The following is a 15,719-nucleotide window of genomic DNA, read 5'->3' on the forward strand; positions in this document are numbered from 1 at the left end:
GGGGCACATATCTGGGCATAGGTACTATGAGGGGGCACATATCTGGGCATAGGTACTGTAAGGGGGCACATATCTGGGCATAGGTACTGTGAGAGGAACAAAGGTGGGCATAACTGCTGTGAGGGGGCACATATCTGGGCAAAGGTACTGTGAGGGGGCACATATCTGGGCAAAGGTACTGTGAGGGGCATATATTTGGGCATATTACTGTGAGGGAGGCTCTCCCCCCCAATGTTTTGATACACACGACGAGGAGATGCAGCAGCTGCGGCCGTGCAGGCATCAGAGGTGACGCGGGTGCAGCGGAGCGGGGTAAGTACAATCTGTATGAGGGGCCTAGGCATCAGGGGGTGGGGAATTTTTGGGGTTAGATAACCCCTTTAAGGGGACTGGGTAGGTAAAGCTAAGCTTTGGTCGGAGTTAGAGTCTTGTCCTGTTATAAAAAAAATATGCCACCTAATAGATGCAAAGGAAGCAAACGCTTTCAGCCTGTGAATAGATTATGTAGACTAGTGGTCAAGGAGGCTCCAGTCTGCAGGGGTCCTACGCCTCAGCTCTCTACCCAAGCACTGTCTCCTGACAGCCACTGCCTGTCACGTGATGTAAATGTTCACGCGCAATCCTGTGTAGTCAATAAAGTTATCCTGGAAAAAAAGAGAGCTGAAGACGTGGTACCACAGGCACGCAATACCGGCTTCCCACTTCCGGGTGTTCAGGTCGGGGGCATGTTTGTAGATGGCTGTGTGGGCACCGTCTCCATACCCCTGATATGAGGAGAGTGGCGCTTGTGTTGTGGCTGTAAAGTGGAGGCGATCGGACTGTGATAGTCTGTGGAAGGACGTCTGACACGTTGACAGGTAGATTATAATAGCTGTAGAACTACAAGTCACAGCACACATTGCCAGTCTCCTATTCTATTATAGACAAGACCATACTAGTAAGTAAAGGAAAAAACCACACAAAAGGTACAAGGGGTGCCTCTCTACAGTGTAATAGCCCCGAGGCGCAGGCAGCTCCCCCGTGATAGCCCCGAGGCGCAGTCGGCTCCCCCGTGATAGCCCCGAGGCGCAGGCGCCTCCCCCGTGATAGCCCCGAGGCGCAGGCGCCTCCACCGTGATAGCCCCGAGGCGCAGGCGCCTCCCCCGTGATAGCCCCGAGGCGCAGGTGCCTCCCCCGTGATAGCCCCGAGGCGCAGGCGCCTCCCCCGTGATGGCCCCGAGGCGCAGGCGCCTCCCCCGTGAAGGCCCCGAGGCGCAGGCGCCTCCCCCGTGAAGGCCCCGAGGCGCAGGCGCCTCCCCCGTCAAGGCCCCGAGGCGCAGGCGCCTCCCCCGTGCGGACCAAATCTACGGCCGTGTGCATGAGCCCAGAGACGTAGGTGATGCTCCATAAAAGCATTGTGACATTATCCCATTCAACAAAGTAGGGAAAAATAGACGCAGTGTTTTCCCCGGGGTTACTACCGATCAGACGTTTCTAGCATATCAATCATAATATCATACATCTCTATGCTGCAGTCAGTTCGGGGAAAGCTGGAAGAAGCGGCCGACGCGTTTCCTAGGCCAAACGTGTATCCTATTTTTAGGATCAGTGTGGGTCCGACAACTGCCACCTCCACCGATCAGCTCTTTTGAAGAGGTGTGCTGCGGACTCATCATACTGTACCAAGCACAGCGCCATTCTTTGTATAGTGGCTGTGCTTGATATCGCAGCCCCGGCCAGTTCACTTGATAGGAACATGTCACCGATGAATGTGACATCACTGCCCTAGGCAGAGGCCACATTGCTTACCAGAGCCGTGCGTCCTGTTCAAACAGCTGATCGGTTGAGATGTTGGGAATCGGACCCCTCACCCATCAGACACTGATGACTTAGGGCTCACGCACACGACCGTATGTATTTTGCGGTCTGCAGAAAACGGATCCGCAAAAAATACAGATGATGTCCAAGTACATTCCATATTTTGCGGAACTCGAACAGCCGGCCCCTAATAGAACAGTCCTATCCTTGTCCGTAATGCGGACAATAATACCGTAGGACATATTCTATTTTTTTCAGATACGGAATGCGCATGGAGTAATTTCATATATTTATTTTTTGCTGACCCATTAAAATGAATGGTTTCGCATACGGTCCACAAAAAAACCCCAGAACGGACATGGAAAAATACGTTCGTGTGCATGAGCCCTTATCCTGAGGATATTGTACTCCCGGAAAACCTCTTTAAAGGGATCCTGCAAGTTATGAGCACGAGTAATGATTTGACCGGTAGGTCTACAATTATGGTCGTGTATTTTCCTAAAGATTTCTCTGTCCCCCTCTTAGTCTATGATCGCTATGTAATTGTAAAAGAAGTCATGTGATCCCTGTATGACGGGTTCTATGATATCTTGTAGTGGTGCCCCTTTAATGTCTGGCCTACCATTACTGGTCACATAATGGACATATAGACCTGTGTGTTGACGTTGCAGTTGAATATCCACTTTCCTTAATGTTAGTAACGCCCCATCCCCCGCCTCCCCGTTGAATTGTTGTCTCGCTCCGACGTGTCAGCTGCATGTTATCTGGTCGGTTAATGTCCAGCACTTTTGTCACGTCACATTAGGAAGCCTGAGCAAGATGACGGCGGTGATCCAGGTGTAACTCTCCCGCACAGGAGGAGGCGATGCTCGTATATGTGACTCCACTTTCCAGCGGCAGATTGCGTAGGAGGTGACATGTGGACAGCCGACACGAGGAGCAGCTGACTAGGATCCTATGGCCAGGTAATTAAAACAAAGGCAAAACTGATTTTGTCTGGGGAACACAGAGGGTTAGGGGAAGGGTACAAAGTGGTTACACCCATCCTTGGAGAGTTTCACGTGAATATCTGCCTAGAAAACTTTTGATCAGTCTGCACACATCACCGTAGACCAGTTTTCACCACCCTGTGGCTTGGCAGCTGTTGGAAAACTACAACTCCCCAGCATGCCCTGACAGCTGCAGTTGAGATGCTGAGAGTGGTAGTTTTGTCCTATCTGGAGAGCCACAGATTGGCGACCACCACTGTAGTTCTGTGTTCTTTATGACTCTCCAGCTGTTGCAAAGCTATAACCTCCAACGGTAGGCTGTGAGGGGAAGCTGGGGGTAGTAGTTTTGCAAGAGCTGAAGAGGCACAGGTTGGGGAACCCTGCTGTGAGACATTGGTAGACTGTACTTTTGAGGTTAGGTAAGAGCAACTTCCATCGACATCAGTGTAGACCAAAATGTAATGCTCCAGAAGCGTATTTCCGTTTGCTACGTGGCTCCTCGGACTTTTCCAGCCATACTAAATTATTTCTGCCGCTTTCTGTTGTCGGCCCTCTTTTTAAAAATCTAAAATGTTCTAAACCTAGAGACTCTGCTGTGGCACTGCCGCCGCGCCACACATGGGATCAAGGACAACTGTTTGGCTTTACTATACATAGGAAGATTAGAGGATTATTTTAGGTGAATGTCTTTGGATGAGCCAAATATATTGTGTTACAAAAGCGGAATGATGACTGTGACTTTTTGCCAGTTTTTCTTTTTTTTTTTCAGGACCAATCAGAAATCAAATAATGCATCTTTAAAGGGCATCTGTCAGCAGTTTTGTCCCTATGACACTGGCTGACCTGTTACATGTGCACTTGGTAGCTGAAGGCGTCTGTGTTGGTCCCATGTTCATATGGTGTGAACACTTTTACACTGTCTGGTCCTGTCAATCACAGTGCAGAGAGAGCAGAGCCTCTAGGTGCAATGGTAACACCCCCGTTGCACCTAGAGGCTCATTTGCATATAATAAAATATGATTTTTCTCAGCAATGCGGGCACATATGAACATGGGACCAACACAGATGTTTTCGGCTGCCAAGCGCATATATAAGGCTATTTTATCATCTGTGCTTTCCGTCATAGGATCTCAATAGTGGGGGGGGGAGGGGGAGAGAAACGCTACCGTTTTGTCCCCATTCATTGTCAATGGGAACAAAACGGAGAGCTCCAGAATGCATTCCGTTCCGTTTGGTTGCGTCCCCATCGTGGACAGAATAATGCTGCAAGCAGCGCTTTTCTGTCCGCAATGTGGTGCGGAGCAAGACGGATCCGTCCTGACACACAATGTAAGTCAATGGGGACGGATCTCTTTTCTCAGACACAATAGAAAACGGATCCGTCCCCCATTGACTTTCAGTGGAGTGTTAAAAATAATACAACCGGATCTGTTCATAACAGATGCAGATGGTTGTATTATCAGTAACGGAAGCGTTTTTGCTGATCCAGCAAAAACGCTGGTGTGAAAGTAGCCTAACAGGTCAGCCGGTTTCATAGGTACAAATCTGCTGACAGATGCCCTTTAAGAATTCATTCAGGAAGCGGGCGCAAGTGTTGTTTACTTATGATCCAGTTTTTCTTTTGTCTTTTTCAGGATTAGTTTCTCCTGCTTGTTTCCCGTGTCCTGGCACTGCAGCCTGCCCTCGGTCACACAGTTTTCCCGGCAGCGAGTGGCTCTCCTGGTGATTTTTATTGTGATCTTCCTCGTTATTTTGGTGGCTGTTGTAGACCCCACAATCTGGAGCAGCAGAGCTGGGGGTGATCACCAGTTTAGGAGGTCAGTAAAATGTATCATCATTTCATGTGTCAGTCATTTAGCCTGGTACGTCAGTCCAGGCCATTCTATTGCCTTCTTACCCTAAGTTCACACTTGCGCGTTTTACAGCGCGTTCGAACGCGCTGAAAAACGCCCGACGCATAAACAAGTTCTTGAGCTTCTTTGGGACGTTTTGTCGCGTGTTTGCGGCCATAGGACACTGCTGTCAATCACACAAACGCGCGTAATACACGCGTTGACTATGGACAAAATTGCGCGACAAAAATGCGCGTTAAACGCGCATATCAAATACACTCAGGTCTGAACCCAGTGTTAAGGAAAGTTATTTGCAAGTCAGTTGTTTAAAGGGGTTGTCTCTCACTTCAGCAAATGGCATTTATCATGTAGAGAAAATTAATACAAGGCACTTACTAATGTATTGTGATTCTCCATATTGCCTCCTTTACTGGCTTGATTACATTTTCCATCGCATTATACACTGCCTGTTTCCAGGGGTTATGACCACCCTGCAATCCAGCAGCTGTGGCCATGCGTGCATTCTATCAGAAAAAGCGCCAGCCTCTGTGGTTGTTGGGAGCGCACATAGGCACGTATACGCACAGCAGCTCCCATCTTGGCCACCTTGTATCGCCGCTGCAGGGTGGTCGTAACCCCTGGAAACAAGCAGTGTATAATATGATGGAAAAATTAATCCAGCCAGCAAAGGAGGCAATATGAACAATCACAATACATTAATAAGTGCCTTGTATTAGAAACATAGAAACATAGAATGTGTCGGCAGATAAGAACCATTTGGCCCATCTAGTCTGCCCAATATATCTGAATCCTATTAATAGTCCCTGGCCCTATCTTATATGAAGGATGGCCTTATGCTACCATGTCTACATGGTAAATGTTATTTACTGAAGTGAGAGACAACCCCTTTAACTTGAATCGCCAGGCTTTACTTGTCAGTATTAACTGCGTAGGTTACAGATTCACATGAATGAGGTTAAACCCTCCACTTCTCCATAATAAGTTAAAGGGTAACTGTCATATTTTTATTTATTTTTTCTCTAGTTTATTAGAGCTAGGCATGTATACCTGAGTTAGTCTGTCAATGATTGTCAAAAGATCTATAATTACCCTATAATAACAGCTTTCATTAATGTCCTCTGTCCCTTTCCACTGCTCCGTAAAAAAAACTTTGCTATGGCTCATCTGTCTCCGGCTAGGAAGACGGAGGGGCGGTCCTTCACACTGCAGGCCTGCATTAGGCTTCAGAGTGAGGAGGCGTGTCTCTCAGTAATCCAATCTGATTGGCTGGCAGGAAGTGTGTATGGGAAGTGAGGGAAAGCAGTTTTGGCCTCGGAGAACTGGCAGAGGAGCCATCTTGAGAAGGTCCGCATATTGTAAATGTTTAAACAGCCGTAACTAAGGGAAAAACTCAAGGAAAACAGTGGTATGTGAAGAAACTAAAGATTACTTTATGCATAATGCTGCTGCAGCAGTAACATATGCTAAAATTTATTTTTTGATGAAAACATGACAGTTACCCTTTAAAGACTTGGACACCTTTTTTGCAATTTTTTTAAATTTTTATTCATTTGCTTTCTAAATTCAACGCTGAGCAACTTTCTATTATCTTACTCACTTATATAGTGCTGACATATTCTGAAGCGCTTTACAGACATTATCATTGCTTACTGTCTCCAAATAAACTCACAACCTAAGGCTAGTTTCACACTATTGATTTTAGATCCAGCAGGTGTTCTGGCAGGGAACAGCCTGCCAGATCTCTCTACATTCTGGCATTACCGCATAGATATCCGGCCGCATTCACTATAATGGGGGCTGGTGGAGATCCAGCCCCAACCCGGCAAATGTGCCGAGTATCGGCCACACGAAAACTGCTGAGCACAGCTGTTTTCGTGCACCGCATTCTTGCCATGTTTGTCGGGTTGTGGCTGGTTACTCTGCTGGTCGCCATTATAGTTAATGGGGCTGGCGGGTGTCAGGTAGTGTCCAGCAGTGCCGAATCCAGACATCTCCAGCAGGCGGCTCCTTGCTGGAACAGCCTGCCAGAGATGTCTAAGGCAAGTGTGAAACTAGCCTAGTTCCCTATCAGTATGTCTTTAGAGTTAGAAAATCCAGATGACGACGCTCCTTCCCTTCTGAGCCCTGTCGTGCGCCCATACAGCAGTTTACTGTAAACTGCAAATCGTCGTAATAAATATTTAGGTTTGTTTTGTTAACTAGGGATGAGTGAATCGACTTTGGATGAAACATCCAAAGTCGATTCGCATAAAACTTTGTTCTAATACTGTACGGAGCAGGAGCTACAGTATTAGAATGTATTGGCTTCGATGAGACTTAGGTATTGCTTCGTGAAGTCTCATGAGTCTCCGTGCAATAACTTCATAAATTAATTTGTACTGTAAAAAAAACATTTCCCGAACTCGAAGCAATAACTTCGGCTCATCGGAGCCAATACATTCTAATACTGTACGGAGCAGTACAGTATTAGAACTACGTTTTTCGCGAATCGACTTAGAATGTTTCATCCAAAGTCGATTCGCTCATCCCTATTGTTAACCCTTGCTGTGTTGCAGGGAATAAAAATGGATTAAAATGGAAAATCTGCACAAAAAAATGACATTTTTAAATTTCAACTCCATTTTGCTTTAATATCTGTGGAACACCTAAAGGGTTAACAAAGTTTCTAAAATCAGCTTTGAATAATTAGAGGGGTGTAGCTTAAATTTAGTTGTAAGCCCCTCAAAGCGACAAAGAACTGAATTTGTCCCTAAACTTCTGTTTTTAGAAACTTTCTTGAAAATGTGAAAAATAGTTTTATAAAATTCTTAGACTTCTGACATCCTAAAAATTTTACATGAAATTTACAAAATGATGCCGACATAAAGTAGACATATGGTGAATGTTAATAAACATTTTATGAGGTGTCACTATCGGTCTTAAAAGCAGAGAAATTGCTTATTTTTCCAAATTTTCCGTAAATTACTTGCGAGTGCTCATTTGCATATAAATTAAACTTCGTTTTTCCAGCTTCTGCAAGTGTAAAGAAAAAGAGAAAGGTACCATTACATTCCTGTCTAGGTGTGCTATAGGACAATGTAAGCGCTGTATATGGCCATATGGAGGTGACAGACTCCGTTTAACGAGCAGCCGATTGTCGGGAAGTAGCTCTTCCTTCCTGACAATCAGCTCCTCCTCCCAGAGTCTAAATGCACCACTCTGCTCTATAAGGGCAAGGTATATTATACTGCGGGCTCCTATTACATATTGATGCACAGTCCTGTAAACCACTGCCCTGCAGTGTAATGAGCCCCGGGCCGGATCCCTCCCGCCAGCTGCTGCCGTTCCCACCGCCTCCTCACAGCGGTCTCCAGGGTCAGACCTGGCTGGGAAGTCCCATATGCCCAGTTCCTTGAGACTTGTTGAAGTGATTCCCAGTTCAGCAGCTGCTTTTCGGAGGCTTAAAAACTTTGCAGATGATTAAAGTCTTTTGGTAATTACTTTGTCTAACTGTTCACTCATTAGACGTCTTTCCTCTTTGTGGAAGATAATTTTGGAGAAAAACGTAATCTGGGTCATATCCTGGAGCAGACATCAAAGGGCGATGCCAGGCAATGAAATCTTGTGAGGAATTACCATTGTACTTAATGTGCACCTGTCGTCGAGGGTTGATCTGATTTACAGGAGGGGATGCAATTTTAAGGGGTTGTCTCATCAGGTCCTATATATGGATGTCATATGGGAATGGGGGGTCGTAACCCAATTGGGACCCCTGGTACTGGCATGGAAAGTTGTTGCAGATATATTTATATAATCAGAGAGCGAGAGAGAGAATAAAATATAAAATAGTGCCCCATAAGAATGCATTATCTATAAAGATTGCAGTGTTGCATTTAATGAGTGTTGGTGTGGATGCGTTGCGGTACACGACCTAACACGACTTTTGGAGAAAAAATAAAACCTGTTACTGATGGATTTTTGGTTGCATGTGACTTCGTCATCATGAGCTGCAGTGTAGTTCACGTGCTTGTATGAGATTTGGTTGTGTTGATATGTGCAAAATCAGATCTCTGAGGGCCCTTGCACACGACCGTATGCCCTCTGAGATATACGGTCCGTGAGCGGGCCATATGTCCCGTAGCGGCATTGATCGTGCACACGGAAGCACACAGCATCATAGATTACAATGATGCTGTGCACATCGGGCCGCCCGCGAGGCTATTGTCCCGCACTCATAAGATCATATGAATGTAGTCTAAATGTTGCATAATATACAAGTGTATCGCCACTGCAATTTGGAACTGGCAGCAGGAGGAACAGACTAGCGGTGCAGATAAGGGTCCATTCACACGTCTGCAGAATGGGTTCGCAATTTGCGGAACAGGTGCAGACCCATTCATTCTATATGGGGCAGGAATGGATGCGGACACAGTGTGCTGTCCGCATCCTCCTTTCCGGAGCGCGCCCCCCGAGCTTCCGGTCCGCGGCTCCGGAAAAATATAGAACATGTCCTATTTTTGTCCGCAATTGCGGACAAGAATAGGCAGTTCTATGGGGGTGCCGGCCGGGTGTATTGCAGATCCGCAATGCACTACGGACGTCTGAATGGACCCTTAAAGGGATTGTTTGGTTTCAGCAGGATACCAGACAACCACCAGCATTTGCCTGAAATAAAGAACAGACAAGTAACAGATCTCACACCGTGGCTCCGTTATTTTTGCCCGGGCACTATTTACCTGGCTGCAGCAGTGACGTTATGTCGACAACATGTGATCGCTGCAGACCATCACTAGCCACCGAGGGTTACCAAACACTGCTGTCGACATGACATCGCCGCAGCGGCCAGGTAAATAGAGGCCATCTTGGAGAACCAGAGCAGCAGCGGCGTGATCTGTTTGGTAACTACTTACCTGTAATTTATGTCCGCATTATTAAATCTCTGCATTAAGGTCATTCCTGTGAATCACCGTACTGATGGCATTGGCAGTGGAGCTGTGCATGCACCATCATCGGCAGGATGCAGTTACAAATGGCAGACCATATGCTGCTGTCTCAGCGTAGATCTGGGACGACTAGAATCCCAGCCGGTTAATCTCAATATTAAGAGTGGTACCTAAGTTCCCCCATAGAGTGCCAATGGGCTACACCTCATCTTACTGACAGCCGGCCTTCCAATTCAGAATGAACACTATTGATTCTAAAGCAGTCAAGCCAGAAACCGTGCATTGTGGAGTGGATCTAGATGATGGAAGGCCTTGTGAAAATGAAGCGCGATCCACATCTTGCGTGCATCAGACTAGCCCTTGTCGTATGAAAGCAACTTACCTGTAACGTATACGTCTAAGAAGAGTTGGTCTAGACCAGGGATGCTCAACCTGCGGTCCTCCAGCTGTTGCAAAACTACAATGCCCAGCACTCCTGGACAGCATACAGTTATCAGCCTACAGCAGGGCATGGTGGGAGTTGTAGTTCTACAACAGCTGGAGGGCCACAGGTTGAGCATTCCTGGTCTAGATCATGATGTATGAAGGGCACTAGGGTAATGACCTAATCCTAAACAATCAGTCATCACTTCGAAGCCCAGAGCCTCAGCACCACAAACGTGTTTTCATTTACATCATGTGGACATCAAGGTCACGGTGCATGTGGGCTGATAACGGGATTCGCTATCGACGAATCCTGTTATCAAATAATCGGGCCGATTCGTTGCTATGCGGGCAGGAGCGGGCGGTCAGGGGCTATGCCTGCGGGTCCTTAATCGGCAGTAACTTTTACTTGAACTTTAAATCAGCGCATCTTTATTACCTTACAATGAAGCTCCGGTAACAGGCAGAGCGGGCGGCGGCGTAACGTCACTAACTCACGTGACGCGCCTGCTCCACCTTCTTCATTCATAAAGTGGGCGGAGCAGGCGCGTCACGTGAGTAAGTGACGTTACGCCGCCGCCCGCTCTGCCTGTTACCGGAGCTTCATTGTATTTGTAAGTTAATAGAGATCATAGATCTGATTTAAAGTTCAAGTAAAAGTTACTGCCAGTTAAGAAATAGTCTACTGCTGTGAGCGGCGGGGCCGGGCTGTTATGGGGAGGGAGATCTGTGGATGGCGCTGTTATATATGGGGGGCCCCCCCCCCCCTCCATAACAGCGCAATCCACAGATCCCCCCCTCCTCCATAACAGCGCCATCCACAGATCCCCCCCCTCCATAACAGCGCCATCCACAGATCCCCCCCCTCCATAACAGTTCCATCCACAGATCCCCCTCCCCATAACAGTGCCATCCACAGATCCCCCCCCTCCCTAGAACAGTGCCATCCATAGATCCCCCCCCCTCCATAACAGCGCCATCCACAGATCCCCCCCCCCTCCATAACAGCGCCATCCACAGATCCCCCCCCCCTCCATAACAGCGCCATCCACAGATCCCCCCCCTCCATAACAGCGCCATCCACAGATCTCTCCCCCCCCTCCATAACAGCGCCATCCACAGATCCCCCCCCCTCCATAACAGCGCCATCCACAGATCCCCCCCTCCCCATAACAGTGCCATCCACAGACCCCCCCCCCCTCCATAACAGCGCCATCCACATATCCCCCCCTCCATAACAGCGCCATCCACAGATCCCCCCCCCCCTCCATAACAGCGGCATCCATAGATCCCCCATAAGTGTCATCCATAATTTGTTTTAATATGGCCTTTGAACATAAATTTTCAAGTAAAATCATATAAACCCCTTTTTTTGTCATTTTGGTGGTTATTCCCAATTAATCAATGAAATTATCGACAACTGATTGATTATTCAAATAATCGTTAGCCGCAGCCCTAAGAAAAAAAGTAATAAATGAAAAGCACAATTGTTATAAAAAAATACACAAAACCCAGTTTTTTTTAATTAGACCAAAATCATTTAAAGGTAACCTGTCCTTTTTTTTTTTTTTTTGTGCTGTCTGAATCATGGGCAGTATAACATCTCTACCGGATCCCTGATTACATGGAGCTGTGTTTTTCTGAAGTATTTCAGAGATAATGTAGGGAAGGATTGAAATCTCCTGGGCTGAGGGAGGATGTGATTAATTTATGACGAGGTGCAGTCCTCGTCATATATTAGGTGCCTCCTCCGGCAGTCCGTGCTCCAGGATGAGCTACAGAACCTCCGAGCTGATTGAGCAGTCTTCATTTGTCCCTGAAAGCGGGTGCAAATAAAGATAACTGTGGTGGAACCACCGGCCCTGTCTTTGTCATTCCCCCTTTTCAGAGGGCAGCGCAGGAACGACGCAGTTTGCGACTTTTATTCACCAAAAAAGAGGTGCAGGGCAGGGTGGATGATAAATCTCCCCCAAAGTTTTTTATAAACTGGTAAGGAATGGGGAGAATAGTCATCTGTATGGTGTTTCCCCATCCTGCTTGCCTTGACTAAATAACTAAATAACTAAATTAAAAACAAAGGACGGAAGGTATGTAGAAGAGAATAAAGGGCTAGCCGACTGCCTTAATGAATACTTCTGTTCAGTTTTTACAAAAGAAAAAGGAGAAGGACCTCCACTAGAAAGAATGACTAATAAATCGTTTGATGCATGTATCTTTACAGAGGAAGATGTTCTAAGTTTGCTGTCTAAGGTGAAGACAAATAAGTCACAGGGGCCTGATGAGATACACCCAAAATTATTAAAAGAGCTTAGTGGTGAGCTGGCAAAACCGTTAACAGATTTATTTAACCAATCATTAGTAACAGGAGTCGTCCCGGAAGATTGGAAATTGGCAAATGTCGTGCCCATTCACAAGAAAGGTAGTAGGGAGGAATCGAGCAACTATAGACCAGTGAGTCTGACATCAATAGTAGGCAAATTAATGGAAACCCCATTAAAGGATAGGATTGTGGAACATCTAAAATCCCATGGATTGCAAGATGAAAAACAACATGGGTTTACTTCAGGGAGATCTTATAGATTCTTTTGACTGGGTGAATAAAATAATAGACGGTGGAGGTGCAGTAGACATCGCTTATCTAGATTTTAGTAAGGCTTTTGACACTGTCCCATATAGAAGACTTATCAATAAACTGCAGTCATTGAGCATGGACTCCCATATTGTTGAGTGGATTAGGCAGTGGCTGAGTGACAGACAACAGAGGGTTGTAGTCAATGGAGAACATTCAAAACAAGGTCATGTTACCAGTGGGGTTCCACAGGGATCTGTACTGGGACCGATTTTGTTTAATATCTTCATAAGTGATATTGCAAAAGGCCTCGCTGGTAAGGTTTGTCTTTTTGCTGATGACACAAAGATATGTAACAGGGTTGATGTTCCTGGAGGGAAACGCCAAATGGAAAAGGATTTAGGAAAACTAGAAGAATGGTCAGAACTCTGGAAACTGAAATTTAATGTAGATAAGTGCAAGATAATGCACCTGGGGCGTAAAAACCCAAGGGCAGAATATAGAATATTTGACACAGTCCTGACCTCAGTATCTGAGGAAAGGGATTTAGGAGTAATTATTTCAGAAGACTTAAAGGTGGGAAGACAATGTAATAGAGCAGCACGAAATGCCAGCAGAATGCTTGGATGTATAGGGAGAGGTATAAGCAGTAGAAAGAGTGAAGTGCTTATGCCGCTGTACAGAACACTGGTGAGACCTCACTTGGAGTATTGTGCGCAGTACTGGAGGCCATATCTCCAGAAGGATATAGATACTCTAGAAAGAGTTCAGAGAAGAGCTACTAAACTAGTACATGGATTGCAGGATAAAACTTACCAGGAAAGGTTAAAGGACCTTAATATGTATAGCTTGGAAGAAAGAAGAGACAGAGGGGATATGATAGAAACTTTTAAATACATAAAGGGAATCAACTCGGTAAAGGAGGAGAGCATATTTAAAAGAAGAAAAACTGCTACAAGAGGACATAGTTTTAAATTAGAGGGGCAAAGGTTTAAAAGTAATATAAGGAAGTATTACTTTACTGAGAGAGTAGTGGATGCATGGAATAGCCTTCCTGCAGAAGTGGTAGCTGCAAATACAGTGAAGGGGTTTAAGCATGCATGGGATAGGCATAAGGCCATCCTTCATATAAGATAGGGCCGGGGGCTATCCATAGTACTCAGTATATTGGGCAGACTAGATGGGCCAAATGGTTCTTATCTGCCGACACATTCTATGTTTCTATGTTGATTAGCTAATATCTTCCTGCATGAAAATAGACTTGTCAATAAAGCCGAGCCGGAGGATAGGGGCCCTTTAAAAACACGTATTCACTAAGCTAACCCCCCTAACTGTCACAACCTATAATATCAAGATATGCACTTGGCCATTGATGAACATGGCGAAAAAACAAGTGTCAGAATGGTGTTTGTTTTTTGCGTAAAAATGAAATTCAACCATGCCAGCATATATGTACCCCTCGCAATGGTACCGCTAGACCCTGCCACTTTATTCTTGCCTTAATACAACATTAAAAACCTCAGTTTTGATTTAAAAAAATCTAAATTTCCCTGGTCCTGAATGTTCCTAAAGGGGTAACTATTCCACAAACATAATATGGGGCACCCACGACCATGATGACACATTCTCCACCCCATCATGATGATCCAGATTTCCATCATATTCTAACACAAGGATTACGTCCTCTTGGCGATGCTTCTAGGCACAAGTGTCAGCTGCCACGAGATGAAAAGCAAAGGCTTGTCGGGGATCATAGCAAAGCGGATTAAAGGCTAAAATATTAGAAAATACCTTTAACCCCCGGCTGTAGAGGGAGACCCAGATCGCAGCAGTTTTGACGACCGCGTTTCCAGACGTGTTAATGCCCTCATTAACCGTCGAAGGGGGCCCTAACGATGTGCGCTTCCAACAAAGGGATTAGAAAAGCAGCAGCCGTATCCTTCCAAGACCACCGCAAAGGAAGCCAAGACATGATGTAACCACAGTGTAACATCAGACGGAGAAGTGACCAGCCAGATGGGGTCCTGCTCTAATTCCATCAGAGGAGCCATCGCCTTCAGCGCTGTGGTCTGGTTTTTCTTTTCCGCTCACAGGAACAAGTTCTGTTACAGCGTAACCTGATTGAGGTTTTACTTACCAGCTACAACCCGGATCGGTCAATTTCAGTATGGTCACCCCAGAATGCTGGTACAATTGGGTTGAAACGGCCCGGCGCGGGTCCCCAGGCGGCGGGCCCGGGAACATGATGCTCCTGTGGATTCCTAACGACGTTATGTTTATCCTAATGAGCATTGTAGTCTATTATCTCTCCGCCGCGACTTGTTTAACTGGTGGCTCCATTTTAATTTCTGCTCACTAAGCAAGTCCGAGCGCCCCCCCGTATTTTTTTTTTCAGCCAGATGATTTCATATAATAGATGAGCTCGTTGCAGCAGACTGACACAGTGTAGATGTAAGCAGAATATAATCTCGTCTATTGGGATCCCCAGCGGAGTGTTTGGGCCTTCGTCAATAGTTTTCGTGTGCATTAGACCCATTAGCCGATCTATACGACCTCCTCCCAGGACGAAAGGTGGAATCGGATTAGGTGACTTGTCAGTGTATTATTGCATCCATGCGTGCTGTGAGTAGTAGTAGTAGTAGTAATAATTGTTTTACAAACCCCAGTTGATCCAGAAGAAGGCAAAAAACACTATTAAAGGCAGAGATCCAGTTTGCCATAAAGTGGGAAACGTTCTTTTCTGCCCCCTGCTGGCCATCGGACAGATCCCTGCACCAACTTCCTATATAACGTCAGCTGCTGTGAAACTACAACTCCGAGCGTGCACACTAAATTGGCTAGTCTTGTAACTCCCATAGAAATGAATGGGAATTTTTGTTTCGGAGCGGCTGGAGTGCCAGAGGTTGCTGATACCTGTCCTATATTAAAGGGGTTTTTCTGGGAGTAGAATATTGATGACCTATCCTCCTGGATAGGTTGTCAATATCAGATCGGCAATGCCCCCCGATCAGCATCCTAAGCACAGCTCCGTACATTGTATAGTGGCCGTGCTTGGTATTGCAGTTTAGGCCCATTCACTTGAATAGAAATAAGCTGTAACTAGGCCAAGTGGAAGGTGAACATCACATCAGTGGCCTAAGGAGAGGCTGTTTTCAATCAGTAGGGG

General features: G+C 46.1%; 1 protein-coding gene across 1 annotated transcript in view; it reads left to right on the top strand.

The window, feature by feature from the left end:
- The first annotated feature begins 688 nt into the window (after positions 1–688).
- Positions 689–15,719, top strand: part of ENTPD7 (ectonucleoside triphosphate diphosphohydrolase 7) — a 28,049-nt gene continuing 13,018 nt past the window's right edge. The window contains exons 1-3 of the mRNA XM_040438682.1: positions 689–857; positions 2,603–2,762; positions 4,421–4,603. Coding sequence (XP_040294616.1) covers positions 2,755–2,762; positions 4,421–4,603 — 191 coding nt within the window. The 5' untranslated portion in view covers positions 689–857; positions 2,603–2,754. The remainder of the gene's footprint in view (positions 858–2,602; positions 2,763–4,420; positions 4,604–15,719) is intronic.

The sequence above is a fragment of the Bufo bufo genome, chromosome 6, assembly GCF_905171765.1.
Source record: "Bufo bufo chromosome 6, aBufBuf1.1, whole genome shotgun sequence".
Taxonomy (NCBI): domain Eukaryota; kingdom Metazoa; phylum Chordata; class Amphibia; order Anura; family Bufonidae; genus Bufo; species Bufo bufo.